The sequence below is a fragment of the Macaca thibetana genome, chromosome 4 (genome assembly GCF_024542745.1).
Source record: "Macaca thibetana thibetana isolate TM-01 chromosome 4, ASM2454274v1, whole genome shotgun sequence".
Classification (NCBI taxonomy): domain Eukaryota; kingdom Metazoa; phylum Chordata; class Mammalia; order Primates; family Cercopithecidae; genus Macaca; species Macaca thibetana.
In genome coordinates this window covers 32,301,387-32,324,611 of record NC_065581.1, presented here as the reverse complement: position 1 = coordinate 32,324,611, position 23,225 = coordinate 32,301,387, and the positions used below count along the sequence as shown (strand labels likewise).

Here is a 23,225-nt window from a genome sequence, read left to right as displayed (position 1 = left end):
TTGTGATAAGAACATTTGAAATTTTGAAATATACACTATTTTTTTTTTTTTTTTTTTTTTTTTTTTTTTTGAGACGGAGTCTCGCTCTGTCGCCCAGGCTGGAGTGCAGTGGCCGGATCTCAGCTCACTGCAAGCTCCGCCTCTCGGGTTCACGCCATTCTCCGGCCTCAGCCTCCCAAGTAGCTGGGACTACAGGCGCCCGCCACCTCGCCCGGCTAGTTTTTTGTATTTCTTAATAGAGACGGGGTTTCACCGTGTTAGCCAGATGGTCTCGATCTCCTGACCTCGTGATCCACCCGTCTCGGCCTCCCAAAGTGCTGGGATTACAGGCTTGAGCCACCGTGCCCGGCCTGAAATATACACTATTAACTATTTTCACCATGCCCTGCAATATATACCCCCCAAAAAAATAAAAACAAAAACACAAAAACAGGCAGGGCACAGTGGCTCACGCCTGTAATCCCAGCACTTGGGGAGGAATAGACAAGGGGATCGCTTGAGCTGAAGAGTTTGAGACCAACCTGGGCAACACAGCAAGACTTAGTCTCTACAAAATGCAAAAAATTGGCCGAGCATGGTGGCACATACCTGTAGACCCAGCTACTCAGGAGGTTAAGGTGGGAGGATTCCTTGAACCCAGGAGTTTGAGACTACAGTGAGCTCTACTGTGCTCCAGCCTGGGTGACAGAGCAATATCCCGTTTCAAAAAAAAAAAAATACAACTCATTCCTCCTGAGGCTTTGTTCCCCTTTCACATCTCCCCATTCCCCCATCCCACAGCCCTTGCTAACCACCACTTCTTCTCTGCTTCTGAGTTCTACTGTTTAGATTCCACATATAAATGAATATGAGCCGAGGTCAGGAGATTGAAACCATCCTGCCTAACCCCATCCTGGGGTAAAACCCCAACTCCACCAAAAATACAAAAAAATTAGCCAGGCGTGGTGACACACGCCTGTAGTCCCAGTTACTCAGGAGGCTGAGGCAGAAGAATCGCTTGAACCTGGGAGGCGGAAGTTACACTGAGCCGAGATCGTGCCACTGCACTCCCGCCTGGGCGACAGAATGAGAGTGAGACTCCATCTCAAAAAAACAAAAAAGTGACTTTTTTTTTTGTGGACTCCGCTAAGTGCAATGGGGAGAGAAAACAACCATGATCCCCTCTCAGCACCACCCCTCCCTCCTTGCTCCAGTTAACCCACCTCAACCACCCCTCCAACACCCTTTTGAAGCTGCCATCCCTACTTTTCCCTGAAACAAGCCCCACTCTAATCAAGACGGGCACCTGCAATTCCTCTTAAGGCCCACAATAAAGCCCTAACAAAAATATGTGTAGCCCTAACTCCTACACGTGTAACTCTTCAGAAGTACTGTCCTTTTCAGACTATATAGATGGAATTCAGACACTATCCCTCCCCAAATATCCATTATCTTCACATATAAACAGATAAGAACAAGTTTAACATTTTATTTTTCATATTTAAGTAAACAAATTATAAAAACATACATTCCCAGCCTTTGTAGTGTTTTCCCAAAGCAAAAAAAAAAAAAAAGAAAGAAAGAACTCGTACAGAAGGTGGCAGTGTTGATTCATTTAAAGGGAACGAAACACCCTTACAGTATCAACATTAAATGCAAAGAATTATAATGAACATATTGGTTGTACTACAAAAATAATGAAGCCAGCTAATTACCATCAGGATACAACTTTACAAAGAAGTGAAGCAGCAAAGAGCTGAAGTAGAAATGACATAGGAAAACAGCAGCAAAGTCCTTGAGTCCAAACAGTCCACCTCAAAGACAAACATAATAAGGAACGAAGGTCCCTAATCCACCTCCTCAATGGTGGGGCCTGAACCAGACCCTCCCTTGGGACCCTGAGCCCCGAAGCCGCCAGGCCCAGGACCACCCGCACCCTGGTACAGTCCGCTGATGATGGGGTTACACACCTGCTCCAGCTCCTTCCTCTTGTGCTCAAACTCGTCCTTCTCGGCCAGGGTGTTGGCATCCAGCCACGAGATGACCTCTTGACACTTGTCCAGCACCTTCTTCTTGTCGGCCTCGCTGATCTTGCCCTTGAGCCCCTCATCCTCCACGGCGCTCTTCATGTTGAAGGCGTACGACTCCAGGGCGTTCTTGGCTGACACCCTCTCGCGCTGCACCTCGTCCTCCGCTTTGTACTTCTCTGCCTCCTGCACCATGCGCTCGATCTCCTCCTTGCTCAGGCGGCCCTTGTCGTTGGTGATGGTGATCTTGTTGGCCTTGCCGGTGCTCTTGTCCGTGGCCGTGACGTTCAGGATGCCGTTGGCATCGATGTCGAAGGTCACCTCGATCTGGGGCACGCCCCTGGGGGCCGGAGGGATGCCGCTCAGCTCGAAGCGCCCCAACAGATTGTTGTCCTTCGTCATGGCCCTCTCGCCCTCGTACACCTGGATCAGCACCCCGGGTTGGTTGTCCGAGTAGGTGGTGAAGATCTGTGTCTGCTTGGTGGGGATGGTGGAGTTGCGCTTGATCAGGGCAGTCATCACGCCTCCGGCCGTCTCCAGCCCCAGCGACAGCGGAGCCACGTCCAGCAGCAGCAGGTCCTGCACGTTCTCGGACTTGTCCCCCATCAGGATGGCCGCCTGCACCGCCGCCCCGTAGGCCACAGCCTCGTCGGGGTTGATGCTCTTGTTCAGGTCGCGCCCGTTGAAGAAGTCCTGCAGCAGCTTCTGCACCTTGGGGATGCGGGTAGAGCCCCCGACCAGGACCAGGTCGTGGATCTGGGCCTTGTCCAGCTTGGCGTCGCGCAGAGCCTTCTCCACGGGCTCCAGGGTGCTTCGGAACAGGTCCGAGCACAGCTCCTCGAACCTCGCCCTGGTGATGGACGTGTAGAAGTCGATGCCCTCAAACAGGGAGTCGATCTCCAGGCTGGCCTGGGTGCTGGACGACAGGGTCCGCTTGGCCCTCTCGCAGGCGGTGCGCAGCCGCCTCACGGCTCGCTTGTTCTGGCTGATGTCCTTCTTGTGTTTTCTCTTGAACTCCTCCACGAAGTGGTTCACCAGCCTGTTGTCAAAGTCCTCCCCACCCAGGTGGGTGTCCCCGGCCGTGGCTTTCACCTCGAAGATGCCGTCGTCGATCGTCAGGATGGACACGTCGAAGGTGCCCCCGCCCAGATCAAAGATGAGCACGTTGCGCTCCCCCTTGCCCGTTCTGTCCAGGCCGTAGGCGATGGCCGCCGCCGTGGGCTCGTTGATGATCCGCAGCACGTTGAGCCCCGCGATCACCCCCGCATCCTTGGTGGCCTGGCGCTGCGAGTCGTTGAAGTAGGCCGGCACGGTGATCACCGCGTTGGTCACCGGGTAGCCCAGGTACGCCTCGGCGATCTCCTTCATCTTGGTCAGCACCATGGACGAGATCTCCTCGGGGTAGAATGCCTTGGTCTCCCCCTTGTAGCTCACCTGCACCTTGGGCTTGTCTCCGTCGTTGATCACCTGGAAAGGCCAGTGCTTCATGTCCGACTGCACCACCGGGTCGCCGAACTTGCGGCCGATCAGCCGCTTCGCGTCAAACACGGTGTTCTGCGGGTTCAGCGCCACCTGGTTCTTGGCCGCATCCCCGATCAGCCGCTCGGTGTCTGTGAAAGCCACGTAGCTGGGGGTGGTGCGGTTGCCCTGGTCGTTGGCGATGATCTCCACCTTGCCGTGCTGGAACACCCCCACACAGGAGTAGGTGGTGCCCAGGTCGATGCCGATCGCCGCGGCTTTGGCCATGCCGGTGCCCTGCTGTCTGCTCCGCTCCGAGATTCGGGACTGGAAACGGCGGACGGGACCCGCGACAAGAGCTCACTCCTTCGGAACGCCGGAAACTCAACGCGCTGATGCCTGCAGCCGCACACGTTCGCTCTGGGAAAGCCTTGGGACCGAGGGAGTCACTCTCAGAAAAGAAAGCCGATTGTCGCAGCAGCTCCTGAGGCTGGCCGTTTTCCGGACCCCTGGCCCCTCGGCGTTTATAAGTCGTGGCGGAGACCCGCCTTTTCCTTTCTGAGCCAATCACTGAGCTCGATGAGGCTGCCAGGTCGGGAATATTCCAGGGGTTTCGCCTCCCGTCCTGCCCCCCAGCCTTCCTTGGACCAATCAGAGGCCAGGGTGCCGCCCTCTGCTCAGAACTCTCCAGAGTCTTCTGGGATTCACTGGAGGTGACAGGGGCCCTGAGAGGAAGGGGGAGTGGCGGTGGGAAGGGCGTTGGTCTCCATGGCGATGCTGGCCGCTTGCCCTTCAGTAGGTAGTTGACAGGAAGGGCCGGCTCGGGGCTTGTAATTTTAGGGCGGTGCAAAATTGGTGACTTTGGAGACCACCAAAGTGGTGCAAAATTGATGACTTTGGAGACCACCAAAACCCGAAAGTTATCTTGCTTCTCGAAGGAGGCGGTGCATGGTTGTGCCTAGGAGACTCTGATTGGACTGTGTCTGTGAAGGACGGGGCAGCTTTGGGTCCTTTCTCCAAGGCACCTAATGGCCTAGTCGGCCTGAGAAACGACCGGACTCTCCCGGATGTTTTTTCCATCGTAATGGGAAGAAGGAATGAGATAATACAATATAGTTTTTGACATAATCTTTAACCTACAAGGATGGGACATCTGGGAATAGGAGCCTTTATATTTTCACAAGGAAAGCAGTTGTGTAAACAGACAGTTCTTAGCAAGACAGGGGCACCCATCCAAGGAGGAAGGGAGGCGCTGGTCGGGTAGTGGGAGGGGTGGGTCGGCCGCACCCCTGCCTCCACCCTCAGCCGCTCCCCTCTGCTGCAACCAGGAGTTAGAAAAAATTTTCCTTAGTATGTAGGCCGTCCTTAAGGCATTTTGGGTTCCTCCATTTCCCTCCCCATTCCTAGCTTGGGGTCCGGGACACCTCCTTTCTACTTTCTCCTCAATTCCTGTTTCACTCCAGGACAGTATGTAGAACTAGGACCTCACAGTCCCAAATAAAATTTTCTGTCTGTCCCTGAAATCCCTAGGCTGTCCACCGTTTTTAGGTCAAATGTAACAAGATGGTGAGCCTGGGAGGGAGGTGCGGGGGGGGGCGTGTTTAGCCCTCTTTAACATCACATACTACAGCTGTTTGGCAGGTGGCCCTCTAAGCAAACTGTGGAGTGATGCTGGAAATCAGGAGGGGTTGGGACCCAGGTTCTAGCTCCTCTAAAACCTCAGGTTATGTGTCTTAAGTTGTTTGTTGTTTCCGTTTTGAGACAGTCTGGCTCTGTCCCCCAAGCTGGGGTGCAGTGGCATGATCTTGGCTTACTGTAACCTCCACCTCCCGGGTTCAAGCGAATCTCCTACCTCAGCCTCTTGAGTAGCTAGGATTACAGGTGGGCGCCACCACGCCCGGCTAATTTTTGTATTTTTAGTAGAGACAGGGTTTCACCATGTTGGTCAGGCTGGTCTCGAACTCCTGACCTCCTGATCCACCCACCTCGGCCTCCCAAAGTGCTGGGATTACAGGCATGAGCCATCATTCCCAGACAGTTGTTTTTGTTTGTTTTGAGACTCTCACTCTATCGCCCAGGCTGGAGTGCAGTGGCGAGATCTCTGCTCACTGCACCCTCTGCCCCAGGGTTCAAATAGTTCTGCTGCCTCAGCCTCCCCAATAGCTGGAATTACAGGATGTGCCACCACTCCCGGCTAATTTTTGTATTTTTAATAGAGACGGGGTTTCGCTGTGTTGGCCAGGCTGAATGTGTCTTAAGTTTTTATCCTGGATTGCAACTTCCTGCGGATTCTCCTTCCTCCTGTTTGAAATACAATTGCATTTAGTAATTTACTTTCCCTTTTTTTTCCCCTTCATTCTTAGTGTGAATGCAAGACCCTTTTGTTAGGCATCTGAAAGGAAAATGTGAGGGGGTTGAAGCAATAGTACTGTGTTTACAACCTATCACAAAAAAAAAAAAAAGGAAAAGAAAAGAAAAAACAATAGTCTCATTGCCATGCCGACGTTCCTTGAGCACAAATGGAAAGAAGAAGTTATTGATGAAGGGAATAATCCTGTTTTTAAACACTTTGCTCAATTGGCATTTTTCATATGCACACCACACACACACACACACACCTGTCCACTATCAAAACACCTCTTCCTGGAATTCAAGGGTATTCATTTGTTTATAATTCACTGATCTAAACTGATGTTGCAAATAAATTGCTTTAACAATCTGTGTGTGTCTGTATGTGCAGGTCGGTGATAACTTTCACATTCAGCGTTAGCTCCCTAATGAATCACCTCTCTAAACTAGTCAAACCAGTCAAACTTCAGGAATTTTCCCAAACATTTCTCTATGAAATGTCTGGCTGGAGATTCTCCCAAACTTTCATCTTAGCTGCACAGTGTAGCAACACTTCCAGAGACCCTTAACCTCACCCCTCGCTCTGGAAGCTTCCTCACTATCAACTGCTACTACTGGCAGGTCTGGATTCATTCCTTCCCTCCTGCCAAATCTACAATTTAAAATAGTTCTCTGAGGCCAGGCACGGTGGCTCATACCTGTAATCCTAGCACTTTGGGAGGCCGAAGCGGGCAGATCACCTGAGGTCAGAAGTTTGAGACCAGCCTGACCAACACAGAGAAACCCCATCTCTACTAAAAATGCAAAAAAAAAAAAATTAGCTGGGCAGGTTGGCATGCCTGTAATCCCAGCTACTTGGGAGGCTGAGGCAGGAGAATCACTTGAACCCAGGAGGCAAAGGTTGCAGTGAGCTGAGATCATGCCATTGCACTCTACCCTGGGCAACAAAAGTGAAACGCCTTCTCAAAAATAAAATACTTATCTGATTCTGTTGAGAAACATAAAAAGTGGGGGGTGGGTGGTAAGAGGGGGAGAAAAAAACCCTCTCTATTGGCATGAAGCAAAGGGCATCACTGTCTCAAGTGCCTGGCAAGTAGATGTGGTGTTGGGGCCCCAAATCTTGGATGCTCTCCGGATAGCAGAAAAATCCAATAGAAATGCTGTTTTTCTTGAATCAGTCACACTAGTCAGATTCTACAGTGCTATAGTTGACCTAGCTTTTAAGTGAAGCCTGTATGGACTAGACTGGAAACCCACACATCCATATTCCTTGTCCATTTCCTGACAAGGAGAGGGTCACTTGAATTTTCTTTCTTTCTTTTTTTTTTTTTTTTTTTTTTTTTTTTTGAGACAGAGTCTTGCTCTGTTGCCCAGGCTGGAGTGCAATGGCACAGTCTTGGCTCACTGCAACCTCCACCTCCCAGGTTCAAGCGATTCTCCTGCCTCAGTCTCCTGAGTGGCTGGGATTAAAGGTGCACACCACCATGCCTGGCTAATTTTTGTATTTTCAGTAGAGACGGGGTTTTGTCATGTTGGCCAGGCTGGTATCGAACTCCTAACCTCAGGTTATTCGCCCGTCTGGGCCGCCCAAAGTGCTGGGATTACAGGCGTGAGGCACCGCGCCGCCTCTTATTTCCTTTTAGACTGGATGCTTCCCAAGGCAGAAATCCAGTCACAAGTTTAATTGCTGTCTAAGGTGAATATATAAGAACCCCAGGAGATTTTTCAAAACTTTAATGTGATTAATTTCAGAATTAGGTTTTTACTGGATTCTGTGTTTGGAAGGATCAGAGCTCAGATTCCCCAAACTGAAAGCTGGGTCAGATGGTTTCAAAAGGAAAAGAGAACTGAAGAGGGAGTGCCAAGAACATAACTGCTACAGCAGTGTGGGGTAAGAGAGCTTTCTTCAGGCTGACTCTGCAGGGTGTTTTCCTTCCTTCTCCCTCTTCTTTTTATAGTTCCTCAAACAGTAGTTGTCTTAATTTTGTTCGTTTTAAAAGATGGTATAGAGCGGGAGCGATGGCTCACGCAGCACTTTGGGAGGCCGAGGTGGGTGGATCACCTGAGGTCAGGAGTTCGAGACCAGCCTGGCTAACATGGCAAAACCCCATCTCTATTAAAAAACACAAAAATTAGCCGGACGTGGTGGCACACACCTGTAATCTCAGCTACTCAGGAGCTGAGGCAGGATAATCACTTGAACCCAGGAGGTGGAGGTTGCAGTGAGCTGAGATCACTGCACTCCAGTCTGGGTGACAGAGCAAGACTCTGTCTCAAAAAAATAATAAATTAAAAAAAAAAATAAGATGGTATAATTTTAAGTTCATCCAGACAAAAGCAAAAGAGTTAATTGATATGAAATCTAGCGGTAGGCATTCTTAACTGAATGAATGACATACGCTTCAATGACAAAGAGAACCCTGGCCATTTCCAGCAGCACGAAAAGAAAAAATCTGGGAAGGGAAAATCCTGGATTTGCATCTGCGCTCTACTTCTTTGGTGAGGCTGTTTTTCTTTTCAACAAGGAAGTACTTATAAGTTGACTAAATAACACAAGTTTTGACGTGTTCATCTCTAAAACAGCATTAACAATATCTGGACTGGGTGTGGTGGCTCACGTCGGTAATCCCAGTGTTTTAGGAAGCCAAGGCAGGCACTTGAACTCAGAAGTCCAAGATCAGTCTGGGCAACATAGTGGGTGGGACACCATGTCTAACCAAAAACTTTAAAAGTTAGCTGGGCGTGGTGGCAGGTGCCTGTAGTCCCAGCTACTTGGGAGGCTGAGGTGGGAGGATCGTTTGACCACAAGAGGTCAAGGCTGCAGTGAGCTATGATCACACCACTGCACTCCAGCCTGGGAGACAGAGATCCTCTCTGAAATTAAAAAAATAAAATAAAAATTCCCTACATGATCAAAGAAAATATTATATTCTCCCTCCTTTTATTGGGGATCCCATACTCTCAGATGTGACTCCTAGTCATTCTTATTTAGGTGTTTAAAAGTTGGGGACCATTAGTAGGACTACAGCTGCTTTCAGCTTAATGTAAAAACTGTCCTAAGATCTGCAGGCACAGGCCATTCAGTCAAACCTTTTCATTTTCAAAGAGAGCACCAAGGATCAAAGAAGTTCAGTGGCTTGATCTGGTTACCCAGACGACAGGTTACAGAACTGGTGATTGGACCCACACGTTCTCACACTTATTTTGTACTTCTTCCCACACTGGCTTATCAACCTAACTGGGTTTTGTTTGCTTTTAATTTTGTGGTTAGACCTAATTGTTGTATTATCTAAAAAGCAAAACAAATGACCACAGTGCTGGGCTCTGCGAGCATTAAGGGCACCTCAGGTTTGCGATCAGCCAGGGACTCCCTTCCTGGCTGCTGCTCCTCTCTTCGGACTCACGACCATGGCCCCTACAAGCTCTTGCCTTCCCCACCTTCCAGCCCTCCCAGCCCTGCTTCTCCTTTCTGATAGAACAGATTGCTCAGGCAGAAAGAGGGGAAAGGAGGGGGGAGCCCTGTTACTATGGCAAAGTTGGCATACAGTTCACAGAATCTTCTGGACGTTAAATATAGAGTCCTGACTAACCTTGATGTTTTAGGACCGCTTGGCGAGGGGAGAGAGAGAGAGACTTGGGTGGCGCAGTTTGTTGGGCAGTGTCCCTAAGAATGACACAGCAGTTCTCGCCTTGAAGGTCAGAAAACTCTAGAAACTTCGGGCAGAGCCAACCACCGGGGAAAGAGCCTCAGCCAAACCTGAGGAAAGGCGGGGGAGCGCGGTGGGGAGGAAGAAAAGGCTGGGCCGCTGGGGCCTGAGGGCGGGGCTGGCTTCGGGGCTGCCTGTCCGACTCCTGCGTTTTCCGATGTGTTTTTTTTCCAAAAAGGGATTAAAGGAGGAAAGAAAGAAGGACCTTTCGAGTTTCTCTCAACTAGGTAACTTACGAGACGAAAATATTGGAGAGTTTTGTAACTTTCATACAACTAAATCAGATGCATTGGGTGGCCAGAGGCGAGAAGAGAAGGTCCCCACCGCCCGCGGCCAGCGCGCACCCGTCTGCGCGGGGACGCGCGACTGATGGGAAGGGAGTGGGGGACGGAGTCCGTTGGCTTTTGCCTACCGCCAGCTCAGCGCCCTGTTCTAGTCCCTCGCCCCGTGAGGCATCAAGAGAATAAGAAAATTAGACCCTCAGGAGTGATTCTCGGTTGCTGGGCTCCTCCGTAGTCCGAACCTGTGAACCTGCTCCAGCCCTTCTCCGGTGCCCTCCCTTCTAATTTTTTTTAACTTTTTTTTGAGACAGGGGCTCCCAGGCTGGAGTGCAGTGGTGCAATCACGGCTCACTGCAGCCTCCATCTCCCGGGCTCAAGCGATCCTCCCTCCTCAGCCTCCTGGGTAGCTTGTTCTCTAGGTCCGCACCACCACGCCCTGCTCCTTTTTCTTCTCCAATTATTGATCGGGCTGGACACAGGCCAGCGGGGTGGGGCGGGTTTAACCCGGTGTCTGGAATGCTCCGCTGCCCTACCCCTCAAACATCCCTTTAAATAGTGGTGCTAGGAAAGGACAAGGGCCCGGTGGGCTTACTCCCTCTGGCTGAACTGCACCTGATAGATACCTCAGGGACGTTTCCCAAGGGGACGGATTTAGATCAATTAGTGGGAGGAATAGTAGCTGTCACAATTTTTTATATTCACGTAAGGATCGCCCCCTCAGAAATCGCCAATATTGCCCTCCCCCGAAATAACCTCATTTCCTCTTTTAGCCTAAAGCCGTATTATTTCTGCCCACTTCTCTCACATCTATAAAATACTGTAGTTAATTTTTTGTTTTGGTACCTTTTTCGTCTTTTGAGGATGACAAGAACTCTAAAGGCCAGGAGTAACAATAAGTGTATATGTTACAAAGTAAAATCCTGGGTTCAAAAGCCATATAAAATCAAATTTATTATCATAGCCTGCTGCCTTCTGAGGCCTGGTATAGGAAGGCAGGAGGTGATTGGAATCGAGGGGATATCTGTATTAGTTTTTCCACACCTGCAGTTATTTTTCCTGTTGCACTTTTCCTCCTTCAAAGTTCCTCTGCTACTCAAAACATCACTTCGTTTATGGATGGCGCTGCATTCTCTTTCCTAATTCCACAGCTTCCTCAACCTCTTTTCTTGAGGTTACAAAGTGAATATTTCAAGGTACAGTACTCTGTGCTAGGGTATGCAGGCAAGCAATAATTTGTATATATTTCTTGTTAAAACATCTACTAATAAGCTTGATTGATAGGGCCATAGGAACTCTCTTATTGCCTCCATTCAATGTTATGTCTGATGATTTCTCTACTGTTTCCACAAAGGCATTTGGTAGGTCCTTCTCAATCTCCACCCTTTTCCAACTACCCTTTTCCCCACCCATGCCACAGTAGTGGTAGTTGCTCCTGGTTTAGAGTCACTATAGGGTCTGCAGATCAGAGTCACAAATGCTACTGCAGCTCTGAAGGGGAGAGGAGGTCCTATAGCAAAAGCATATTCCCATAAAGATTGATTTACATTGTGGCCAAAGTCCACAGTACTACAGTTTAACTACCATAAGAGATAAGTGTTCCTCTATAGGCTGGCCTGGAAACCTAAGCATTTCATAGTTATTTTCTATTTTCAAACTTCCAAAGCAAGGTCTACCTGTATGTGTCATTTCCCATAACACTGGATTTTCTTTTTTTTTTTTTTTTTTTGAGACGGAGTCTCGCTCTACCGCCCAGGCTGGAGTGCAGTGGCCGGATCTCAGCTCACTGCAAGCTCCGCCTCCCGGGTTTACGCCATTCTCCTGCCTCAGCCTCCCGAGCAGTTGGGACTACAGGCGCCTGCCACCGCGCCCGGCTAGTTTTTTGTATTTTTTTAGTAGAGACGGGGTTTCACCGTGTTAGCCAGGATGGTCTCGATCTCCTGACCTCGTGATCCGCCCGTCTCGGCCTCCCAAAGTGCTGGGACTACAGGCTTGAGCCACCGCGCTCGGCCTGGATTTTCTTCATAACAAGTATTTAGTGAATGGTTTGATGGGCTTTGAGGTACACATAAGCTCATAAAGTGCTTTAATGTAAATATTGATACAATTGATTTTTTTCTTTTCTTTTTCTTTTTCTTTTTTTTTTCCAGAGACAGGGTCTCACTCTGTTGCTCAGGCTGGAGTACAGTGGTGCAGTCATGGCTTATTGCAGCCTTGACCTTTACAATGTTATGCTACCGTCAACTCTATCTGGTTCCAAAACATTTTCATTGCCCTTAGATACTATTTATTTTTTCATTGAGACGGAGTTTCACTCATTGTCCAGGCTGGAGTGCAATAGCACGATCTTGGCTCACTGCAACATCTGCCTCCTGGGTTCAAGCGATTCTCCTGCCTCAGCCTCCCAAATTTCTGGGATTATAGGTGCCCGCCACCACGCCCAGCTACTTTTTTGTATTTTTAGTAGAAACGGGGTTTCACCCTGTTGGCCAGGCTGGCTCAAACTCTTGACCTGAGATGATCGACCCGCCTCGGCCTCCCAAAGTGCTGGGATTACGGGCATGAGCCACTGCGCCCGGCTGACACAATTTATTTTTATTTTTTGACATGAAGTTTCACTCTGTCATCCAGACTGGAGTGCAGTGGCGCAATCTCGGCTCACTGAAACCTCTGCCTTCCGAGTTCAAGCGATTCACCTGCCTCAGCCTCCCAAATAGTTGGGATTCCAGGTGCCCACCATCGTGCCTAATTTTTTACTTTTAGTGGAGCAGGAGCAGGGAGCGGGGGGAGGGGGGAGCCTCACCATGTTGGCCAGGCTGGTCTCGAACTCCTGACCTCAGGTGATCTGCCTGCCTCGGTCTCCCAAAGTGATGGGATTACAGGCGTGAGCCACCATACCCGGCCAGATACAATTTATTTTTAAAGGGGCTCACTCCGGGAGCTTTAAAGATTGTAGTGGGCGTTTTCCAACAAGGAGGGAATTACTTCTGGGATGCTAGCAGCTGGGGCATGAAGCATCTCCAAGGGAAAGTGCATGGGAGTGAAGTCTGTATGTAGGTCTTCCTGGCTTGGGTGCTCACTGGGGTACTTAAATTGTAGGTGATAACTGCTAAGAATGTGGCATTTCTATTTTAGTATGCTTTCAGTCATAAGAGAGGCAACAAGCCAAACCCTTCCATTTTAAAAGATGACAACTAAAGCACATGTGCATAACTCAGCAAGCCAGTGCATGTACCCCTATTTTTTCACTTTGAAATGTAGGACACTCCTTCCATTCAGTGTTGAATCTAGATTAAATATCAAGTCCATAAGCTTATTAGGTGTACCTACAGGAGGTAGGAGCACTGGCCTCCCATCTAACTGCATCCTCTCTGACCACTTTTGCAGAAACATCCCCCACCCCACCCCACCCCACCTCTTTTGAGACCAATCTTAAACACCAATTTGAGGCTACCCTCCCAGGTGTTAAACATTTTCTGTACCCTCAGGCTAAACACCCAATTAGCATCAACAAGCTTTACTATTTTTTTTTTTTAACTTTCTCTTTTTTGTGTGTGTGTAAGACAGAGTCTCGCTGTGACGCCCAGGCTAGAGTGCAATGGCGTGATCTCAGCTCACTGCTACCACTGCTTCCTGGGTTCAAGCAATTCTCCTGCCTCAGCTTCCCTGGGACAACAGGTACGCACCACCACGCCCGGCTAATTTTTGTGTTTTTAGTAGAGACAGGGTTTCGCCACATTGGCCAGGTTGGTCTGGAACTCCTGACCTCAAGTGATCTACCCACCTCGGCCTCCCAAAGTGCTGGGATTACAGGCTTGAGCCACCACGCCCGGCCAGAATTAAGAAGCTTTACTGGAGCATACCATTTGTCTAACACAAATGGATCACATTACAATAGCCACACTTCTCTAATATCTGCCCTTACTGGAGACAAAAATGCCATTCCATTTTAGACGCTATGAGAAAGACAACCTATGCAGACCCTACTGACCCCCAAATAAAGGAAAAAAAGGCATCACTTGAATTTTAAAGTTTATTTACTTTGAAGTAACTAACTTAAAAAATGGCCTGAGTTCAGTGTATTACAAAGAAGAAATGGTCATAAGATGGCAGTATAAATTCATCTCTACACGTAGAGACCGGAAAAAAAGCAAGTTCAGTATTTCACCAAAAAAGTTACATTCAGTACTTCACCAAAAAACTTGAACGTTGCAAACACAGGAAACTAAGAAATGACAAACAGAAATATTAGGAAATACAAAGTCTTGAAGCGCCAAAACAAAAACAGTAATCTTGGGAAGGCTCCTAATCTACCTCCTCAATGGTGGGGCCTGACCCAGACCCTCCCTTGGGACCCTGAGCCCCGAAGCCGCCAGGCCCAGGACCACCCGCACCCTGGTACAGTCCGCTGATGATGGGGTTACACACCTGCTCCAGCTCCTTCCTCTTGTGCTCAAACTCGTCCTTCTCGGCCAGGGTGTTGGCATCCAGCCACGAGATGACCTCTTGACACTTGTCCAGCACCTTCTTCTTGTCGGCCTCGCTGATCTTGCCCTTGAGCCCCTCATCCTCCACGGCGCTCTTCATGTTGAAGGCGTACGACTCCAGGGCGTTCTTGGCTGACACCCTCTCGCGCTGCACCTCGTCCTCCGCTTTGTACTTCTCTGCCTCCTGCACCATGCGCTCGATCTCCTCCTTGCTCAGGCGGCCCTTGTCGTTGGTGATGGTGATCTTGTTGGCCTTGCCGGTGCTCTTGTCCGTGGCCGTGACGTTCAGGATGCCGTTGGCATCGATGTCGAAGGTCACCTCGATCTGGGGCACGCCCCTGGGGGCCGGAGGGATGCCGCTCAGCTCGAAGCGCCCCAACAGATTGTTGTCCTTCGTCATGGCCCTCTCGCCCTCGTACACCTGGATCAGCACCCCGGGTTGGTTGTCCGAGTAGGTGGTGAAGATCTGTGTCTGCTTGGTGGGGATGGTGGAGTTGCGCTTGATCAGGGCAGTCATCACGCCTCCGGCCGTCTCCAGCCCCAGCGACAGCGGAGCCACGTCCAGCAGCAGCAGGTCCTGCACGTTCTCGGACTTGTCCCCCATCAGGATGGCCGCCTGCACCGCCGCCCCGTAGGCCACAGCCTCATCGGGGTTGATGCTCTTGTTCAGGTCGCGCCCGTTGAAGAAGTCCTGCAGCAGCTTCTGCACCTTGGGGATGCGGGTGGAGCCCCCGACCAGGACCAGGTCGTGGATCTGGGCCTTGTCCAGGTTGGCATCCCGCAGGGCCTTCTCCACGGGCCCAGGGTGCTTCGGAACAGGTCCGAGCACAGCTCCTCGAACCTCGCCCTGGTGATGGACGTGTAGAAGTCGATGCCCTCAAACAGGGAGTCGATCTCCAGGCTGGCCTGGGTGCTGGACGACAGGGTCCGCTTGGCCCTCTCGCAGGCGGTGCGCAGCCGCCTCACGGCTCGCTTGTTCTGGCTGATGTCCTTCTTGTGTTTTCTCTTGAACTCCTCCACGAAGTGGTTCACCAGCCTGTTGTCAAAGTCCTCCCCACCCAGGTGGGTGTCCCCGGCCGTGGCTTTCACCTCGAAGATGCCGTCGTCAATCGTCAGGATGGACACGTCGAAGGTGCCCCCGCCCAGGTCAAAGATGAGCACGTTGCGCTCCCCCTTGCCCGTTCTGTCCAGGCCGTAGGCGATGGCCGCCGCCGTGGGCTCGTTGATGATCCGCAGCACGTTGAGCCCCGCGATCACCCCGGCATCCTTGGTGGCCTGGCGCTGCGAGTCGTTGAAGTAGGCCGGCACGGTGATCACCGCGTTGGTCACCGGGTAGCCCAGGTACGCCTCGGCGATCTCCTTCATCTTGGTCAGCACCATGGACGAGATCTCCTCGGGGTAGAATGCCTTGGTCTCCCCCTTGTAGCTCACCTGCACCTTGGGCTTGTCTCCGTCGTTGATCACCTGGAAAGGCCAGTGCTTCATGTCCGACTGCACCACCGGGTCGCCGAACTTGCGGCCGATCAGCCGCTTCGCGTCAAACACGGTGTTCTGCGGGTTCAGCGCCACCTGGTTCTTGGCCGCATCCCCGATCAGCCGCTCGGTGTCTGTGAAAGCCACGTAGCTGGGGGTGGTGCGGTTGCCCTGGTCGTTGGCGATGATCTCCACCTTGCCGTGCTGGAACACCCCCACACAGGAGTAGGTGGTGCCCAGGTCGATGCCGATCGCCGCGGCTTTGGCCATGCCGGTGCCCTGCTGTCTGCTCCGCTCCGAGATTCGGGACTGGAAACGGCGGACGGGACCCGCGACAAGAGCTCACTCCTCCGGAACGCCGGAAACTCAACGGCGCTGGTGCCTGCAGCCGCACAGGTTCGCTCTGGGAAGCCTCGGGACAACGGGAGCCACGCTCTGGAAACGCAGCGATTTCTCGCAGCAGCTCCTGAGGCTGGCCGTTTTCCGGACCGAGGGCCCCTCGGCGTTTATAAGCCGTCGCGGAGACCCGCCTTTTCCCTTCTGAGCCAATCACCGAGCTCGATGAGGCTGCCAGGTCGGGAATATTCCAGGGGTTTCGCCTCCCGTCCTGCCCCCCAGCCTTCCTTGGACCAATCAGAGGCCAGGGTGCCGCCCCCTGCTCAGAACTCTCCAGAGTCTTCTGGGATTCACTGGAGGGGACAGGGGCCCTGAGAGAAAGGGGGAGTGGCGGTGGGAAGGGTGTTGGTCTCCATGGCGATGCTGGCCGCCTCCGCTTCAGCGCCTAATTGACAGGAAGGGTCGGCGCTGGGCTTTTAATTGTGGGGGCTTGTGCAGTTATGGGCAGGCGGATGGTGCGGGGAGCGGGTGACGCGCGTCCAGGGGAGGGTGGGGGCGTTTGTGTTGACACTGCCCGGGCACGTTACAATGGAGACACTGTCTCTGACCTCATGGGCCAGTTTGGAGAAAGATGACTGAGTTGGAGCCCGCTCAAATTTGCAGGGAGGGACGGGGTGGGGGGTGGGGGGACCCCGGTTGTGCAGTTTTATATTGAGGGAGCCCCCACCTACTCGCCGGGGCTCCATAATCTGAACGTTTCCAAACTGAAGCGAAGGCGTCGGGAGACTAGGTGAGCCAGTTAGGGATCTGATTGATTGTGAACCTGCAAGGCCCAGTAGGTCCTTGTTTGGGAAAGTAGTGGAAAGTTCCCTAGTTGGTTTAAGCCTGAGGTATATGGGCGTTGGCTGATCCGGGTAGGAGGAGCACTTGGGGAAAGCTAAGATGGCTCCAGATTGATTGGTCAGAGCAGCCAGAATGGGGGAGGTGGGAAAAGGGGGAGGCGGGGAAGGAAGCGGAGTAATTGGGAGGCGGGGGAAGGCAGTGCGGCCAGGTGGGGAAGTGGGGAGGCGGGGTAAGGGGGAGGCGGGGTAAGAGGGAGGCGGGGTGAAGGGGAGGCGGGGTGAAGGGGAGGCGGGGTGAAGGGGAGGCGGGGTGAGGGGGAGGCGGGGTAAGGGGGAGGCGGGGTAAGGGGGAGGCGGGGTAAGGGGGAGGTGGAGGAAAGAGAGTTCGGCCTAGGAATCTGAGGTGTGGAGAGGGGTAGACCCTAAACCGTTTATTTTTTTTTATTTTATTTTTTTGAGAGGGAGTCTCGCTCTGTCGCTCAGGCTGGAGTGCAGTGGCACGATCTTGGCTCACTGCAAGCTTCGCCTTCCGAGTTCTCGCCATTCTCCTGCCTCAGCCTCCCGGGTAGCTGGGACTGCAGGCGCCCGCCACCACGCCCGGCTAATTGCTCCGCCTCCCGGGTTCAAGCTATTCTCCTGCCTCAGCCTCCGGAGTAGCTGGAACTACAGGCGCCCGCCACCACGCCCGGCTAATTTTTTCTTTTTTTAGTAGAGACGGGGTTTCACCGTGTTAGCCAGGATGGTCTCGATCTGCTGACCTCGTAATCCGCCCGCCTCGGCCTCCCAAAGTGCTGGGATAACAGGCGTAAGCCACCGCGCCCGGCCCTTAAACCCTTTATTGATTAGTTATTGACTCCAGAAAACGGGTTTTCTTTAGGAGAAGGATAGAGATACTGTCTGGACCGCATGTCTTTTGAGAAAACTCGCGGGCTTGTGGGTTTCTAGCAGTCATCTTCAGGCTGACTGGAATTGACTGCCTATGAACCCCTAGTAGAGAATAGTATCCCCGGAAGGCAGCAGAACTCAAGTGTGGAGGCTGATGTCTCTTGGAAGAGACCAGAATGTACACTACTCTTGGGTCATAAAGAGACAGAGTCCCACAATAAAATATATGACAGACACAGGAACAGGACAGTAGAATTAGGTCACTTGGGAAATTGAAAACAATATACAGCTACTTGCTTCCAAACTCCTTTGAGTAGCTGAGAATACTTTACCCTGTCCAAAAAGCACTCTGCCATGACAGTAGCGTCTCCATGTATTTGTATAGGTTTGTTCATAGCAACATTATTCTGTAAACTGTGTCCATCGAGAGATGCATAAGCAAAATGTGGTATATAGGCCGGGTGCGGTGGCTCATGCCTGTCATCCCAGAACTTTGGGAGACCGAGGCGGGCGGATCATTTAAGGTTAGGAGTTTGAGACCAGCCTGGCCAACATGGTGAAACTCTGTTTGTACTAAAAATACAAAAATTATCAGGGTGCGGCAGTGCACGCCTGTAGTCCCAGCTCCTCGGGAGGCTGAGGCAGGAGAATTAGCTTGAACCCAGAAGGTGGAGGTTGCAGTGAGTCAAGATCGCGCCACTGCACTCCAGCCTGGGCAACAGAGTGAGACTCTGTCTCAAAACAAAAACAGAAATGAAGTTGTATATAAATATTGTGAATATTACTCAGCCTTAGGAAGGAAATTCTGACATGTTACAACATGGATGAAACCTGTGCACATAAGCTAAGTGAAATAAGCAAAGTCACAAAAGGACAAATACTGTATAATTCCACTTATATGAAGTTACAAGAGTAGTCAAATTCATAGAGATAGAAAAAAGAGGTCAGGTGCCTTGGCTCGAGCCTATAATCCCAACACTTGGTAACTTGGAGGTGGGAGGAGACTTCCTTGAGCCCAGGAGTGAGAAACTAGCTTGGGCAACATAGGGAGACCCTGTCTCTAAAAAAAAATTAAAAATTAACTGGGTGTAGTGGCATTCACCTGTGGTCCCAGGTACTTGGGAGGCTAAGACAAAAGGATCCCATGAGTCTGGGAGGTCAAGACTGCAGTGAACCATGATCACACCACTGTAGTGCAGTCTGTGTGACAAAATGAGAACCTGTCTCTAAAAAAAATGAGAAAAAAGAATGGTAGTTACCAGGGGCTAAAGGGAGGGGAAAACGAGAGTTGCTTAATGAGTATACAGTTTCAGTTTTGCGAGATGAACAGAATATTGGAAATCGGTTGACCGATTTCAGTCACCACTGTGATTGAACTCACTACCAAACTCTACACTTAAAAATGGTTAAGATGGTACAATTTGTGTGTATTTTACCACAATAAAAAATAAAAAATAGGCTGGACAAGATGTTCACTCCTGTAATCCCAGTACTTGGGGAGGTTGAGGCTGAAGAATCGTTTGAGCCCATGAGTTTGAAACCAGCCTAAGCAACATAGTGAGACCCCATCTATACACAAAATTTAAAAAGTAGCCAGGCAGAGGGCTGGTCACCGTGGCTCACACCTATAATCCCAGCACTTTGGGAGGCTGAGGCGGGCGGATCACCTGAGGTCAGGAGTTCAAGACCAGCCTGGCCAACATAGTGAAACCATGAAACCCCATATCTACTAAAAATACAAAAATTAGCCAGGCGTGGTGGCACCCCCATAATCCCAGCCACTCGGGAAGCTGAGACAGGAGAATTGCTTGAACTCAGGAGGTGGAGGTTGCAGTGAGCCTAGATCATGCCACTGCAGTCCAGCCTGGATGACAAAGTGAGACTCCATCTCAAAAAAAAAAAAAAAAAAATTTAGCCAGGCATGATGTCTCCAGTTACTCTGGAGGCTGAGGCAGGAAGACTGCTGGAGCCCAGGAGATCAAAGCTGCAGTGAGCTATGATTGCGCCTCTGCACTCCAATCTGGGTGACAGAGGAAGACCCTGTCTCAAAAAAATAAATAACATTGAAAAGCATTCTGCCAAAACAGTATCTCATTCTTTCTCCATAGGCCTCAGAGAACCATGGCTGCTGCCAAGGGAATTGCCATAGGTATCGACCTGGGCACCACCTACTCCTGTGTGGGGGTGTTCCAGCACGGCAAGGTGGAGATCATCGCCAATGACCAGGGCAACCGCACCACCCCCAGCTACGTGGCCTTCACAGACACCGAGCGGCTCATTGGGGATGCGGCCAAGAACCAGGTAGCCATGAATCCCCAGAACACTGTTTTTGATGCCAAACGTCTGATCGGCAGGAAATTTAATGATCCTGTTGTGCAATCAGATATGAAACTTTGGCCTTTTCAAGTGATTAATGAAGGAGGCAAGCCCAAAGTGCTTGTGTCCTACAAAGGGGAGAATAAAGCTTTCTACCCTGAGGAAATCTCTTCGATGGTACTGACTAAGATGAAAGAGACTGCTGAGGCGTTTTTGGGCCACCCTGTCACCAATGCAGTGATTACCGTGCCAGCCTATTTCAATGACTCTCAACGTCAGGCTACTAAGGATGCAGGTGTGATTGCTGGACTTAATGTGCTACGAATCATCAATGAGCCCACAGCTGCTGCCATTGCCTATGGTTTAGATAAAGGAGGTCGAGGAGAACGACATGTCCTGATTTTTGATCTGGGTGGAGGCACATTTGATGTGTCAATTCTGACCATAGATGATGGGATTTTTGAGGTAAAGGCCACTGCTGGGGACACTCACCTGGGTGGGGAGGACTTTGACAACAGGCTTGTGAGCCACTTCGTGGAAGAGTTCAAGCGGAAGCACAAGAAGGACATCAGCCAGAACAAGCGAGCCGTGAGGCGGCTGCGCACAGCCTGCGAGAGGGCCAAGAGGACCCTGTCGTCCAGCACCCAGGCCAACCTAGAAATTGATTCACTTTATGAAGGCATCGACTTCTACACATCCATCACCAGAGCTCGATTTGAAGAGTTGTGTGCAGACCTTTTTAGGGGTACCCTGGAGCCTGTAGAAAAAGCACTTCGGGATGCCAAGATGGATAAGGCTAAAATCCATGACATTGTTTTAGTAGGGGGCTCCACCCGCATCCCCAAGGTGCAGCGGCTGCTTCAGGACTACTTTAATGGACGTGATCTCAACAAGAGCATCAACCCTGATGAGGCAGTAGCATATGGGGCTGCGGTACAGGCGGCCATCCTGATGGGGGACAAGTCTGAGAAGGTGCAGGACCTGCTGCTGCTGGACGTGGCTCCCCTGTCGCTGGGGCTGGAGACGGCCGGGGGTGTGATGACTGCCCTGATCAAGCGTAACTCCACCATCCCCACCAAGCAGACACAGATCTTCACCACCTACTCCGACAACCAACCCGGGGTGCTGATCCAGGTATACGAAGGTGAGAGGGCCATGACGAAGGACAACAACCTGCTAGGGCGCTTTGACCTGACTGGAATCCCTCCAGCACCCAGGGGAGTTCCTCAGATCGAGGTGACGTTTGACATTGATGCCAATGGTATTCTCAATGTCACAGCCATGGACAAGAGCACAGGGAAGGCCAACAAGATCACCATCACCAATGACAAGGGCCGCCTGAGCAAGGAGGAGATTGAGCGCATGGTTCTGGATGCTGAGAAATATAAAGCTGAAGATGAGGTCCAGAGGGAGAAAATTGCTGCAAAGAATGCCTTAGAATCCTATGCTTTTAACATGAAGAGTGTTGTGAGTGATGAAGGTTTGAAGGGCAAGATCAGTGAGTCTGATAAAAAGAAAATACTGGATAAATGCAATGAACTTCTTTCGTGGCTGGAGGCCAATCAACTGGCAGAGAAAGATGAGTTTGATCATAAGAGAAAGGAATTGGAGCAGATGTGTAACCCCATCATCACAAAACTCTACCAGGGAGGATGCACTGGGCCTGCCTGTGGAACAGGGTATGCGCCTGGAAGGCCTGCCACAGGCCCCACAATTGAAGAAGTAGATTAATTCTTTTTGGAACTGAAGCATCCTAGGATGCCTCTACGTGTATTTCATTCCCCTCATCTTCAAACATCATTATTATTCTTGACCAGACCTGAACCTAAGTTACCATCCCTTGGGAATTCTGGAGGAGGAGTCTCATGCACCACCTATCACACTCCCTCATATCCTGTTTCTGACTCTGGAATGGACTCAGGAAAACTAGGCCCCTCTTTAAACCGTGTGATGTATTTGAATGTCTGTTATTTCCAGCCACCCTAACATTCTTCTTCCTGTGTGGATGCTTATTTGTCAATCAGTAAATTTGTTCCTAAAGGAAATTACTTCTGGTATTTAGGCTGTGAATGTACCTCGAAGGGGAGAGTTCATGGAGAGAGCATGTGTTCTCTGATTGTGAGCTCACTGTGAATGATTAAATTAGTAAGGGTAAAGTATTTGAATTTTCATGAACTCATTGGGTTTTTTTTTTCTTTTCTTTTCTTTTTTTTTTTTTTGAGATGAAGTCTTGCCCTGTCGCCCAGGCTGGAGTACAGTGGCACAATCTCGGCTCACTGCAAGCTCTGCTTCCCGGGTTCACGCCATTCTCCTGCCTCAGCCTCCCAAGTAGCTGGGACTGCAGGCGTCCACCACCATGCCCGGCTAATTTTTTGTATTGTTTTAGTAGAGATGGGGTTTCACCATGTTAGCCAGGATGGTCTCAATCTCCTGACCTCAGAATCTGCCCACCTCAGCCTCCCAAAGTGCTGGGATTACAGGTGTGAGCCACCGCGCCCGGCCCATGAACTCATTGTTTCAATCAGCACATAATTTTTGATCCTCAGATACCTTTAGCACAGATGGAACAGATTGTAAACTATAACTGCTTTTAATCAGTTACAGGCTGGTTTTGGTGTTTAGGACTCAGCTTGGGGTGGAGGGACAAATCCTGCTTGATGTCCTGATGTATAGGTAAGGTCCAGGAGGTTCAGCATCTGTGCACTCACAGAGTTCATTGTTTACATTCATTATATGGAGAAAATATTTCTTTTCTTTCTTTCTTTTTTTTTTTTTTTTTTTTTGGAGACAGAGTTTCACTCTTGTCGCCCAGGCTGGAGTGCAATGGCACGACCTTGGCTCACTGCAACCTTCGCCTCCCGGATTCAAGCAATTCTTCTGCCTCAGCCTCCTGAGTAGCTGGGATTACAGGCGCTCACCACTACACTCAGCTAATGTTTGTGTTTTTAGTAGAGATGGGGTTTCACCATGTTGACGAGGCTGTTCTGAACTCCTGACCTAGGTGATACACCCACCTCAGCCTCCTAAAGTGATGGGATTATAGGCGTGAGCCACCATGCCTAGCCCCAGAAAATATTTCTATAACAAA

At 50.6% G+C, this 23,225-nt stretch overlaps 3 protein-coding genes across 6 annotated transcripts; 1 reads left to right on the top strand and 2 right to left on the bottom strand.

Annotated features, from left to right (window-relative positions):
• Positions 1-1,455: 1,455 nt before the first annotated feature.
• Positions 1,456-4,054, bottom strand: HSPA1B (heat shock protein family A (Hsp70) member 1B). Its single transcript, XM_050788573.1, has one exon. The coding sequence runs from the start codon at positions 3,750-3,752 to the stop codon at positions 1,827-1,829; it is 1,926 nt and encodes a 641-aa protein (XP_050644530.1). The 5' UTR covers positions 3,753-4,054; the 3' UTR covers positions 1,456-1,826.
• On the bottom strand, positions 1,456-16,581 carry LOC126953204 (heat shock 70 kDa protein 1A-like). Its single transcript, XM_050788574.1, is given in 3 exon segments — positions 1,456-1,835; positions 14,113-15,086; positions 15,089-16,581. Coding segments are annotated over 3 exon segments (1,923 nt in total). The 5' UTR covers positions 16,029-16,581; the 3' UTR covers positions 1,456-1,826.
• On the top strand, positions 4,116-22,296 carry HSPA1L (heat shock protein family A (Hsp70) member 1 like). 4 transcript variants are annotated; one of them, XM_050788577.1, is made up of 3 exons: positions 9,649-9,747; positions 13,366-13,476; positions 19,930-22,296. In XM_050788577.1, the coding sequence occupies exon 3, from the start codon at positions 19,943-19,945 to the stop codon at positions 21,866-21,868; it is 1,926 nt and encodes a 641-aa protein (XP_050644534.1). In that variant the 5' UTR covers positions 9,649-9,747; positions 13,366-13,476; positions 19,930-19,942; the 3' UTR covers positions 21,869-22,296. The 4 variants fall into 4 exon arrangements, with proteins under 4 accessions (XP_050644535.1, XP_050644534.1, XP_050644536.1 ...); XM_050788578.1 differs by lacking the exons at positions 9,649-9,747; positions 13,366-13,476 and adding an exon at positions 4,116-4,177; XM_050788579.1 differs by lacking the exon at positions 13,366-13,476 and having other exon boundaries at positions 9,657-9,747.
• The last annotated feature ends 929 nt before the right edge of the window (positions 22,297-23,225 follow it).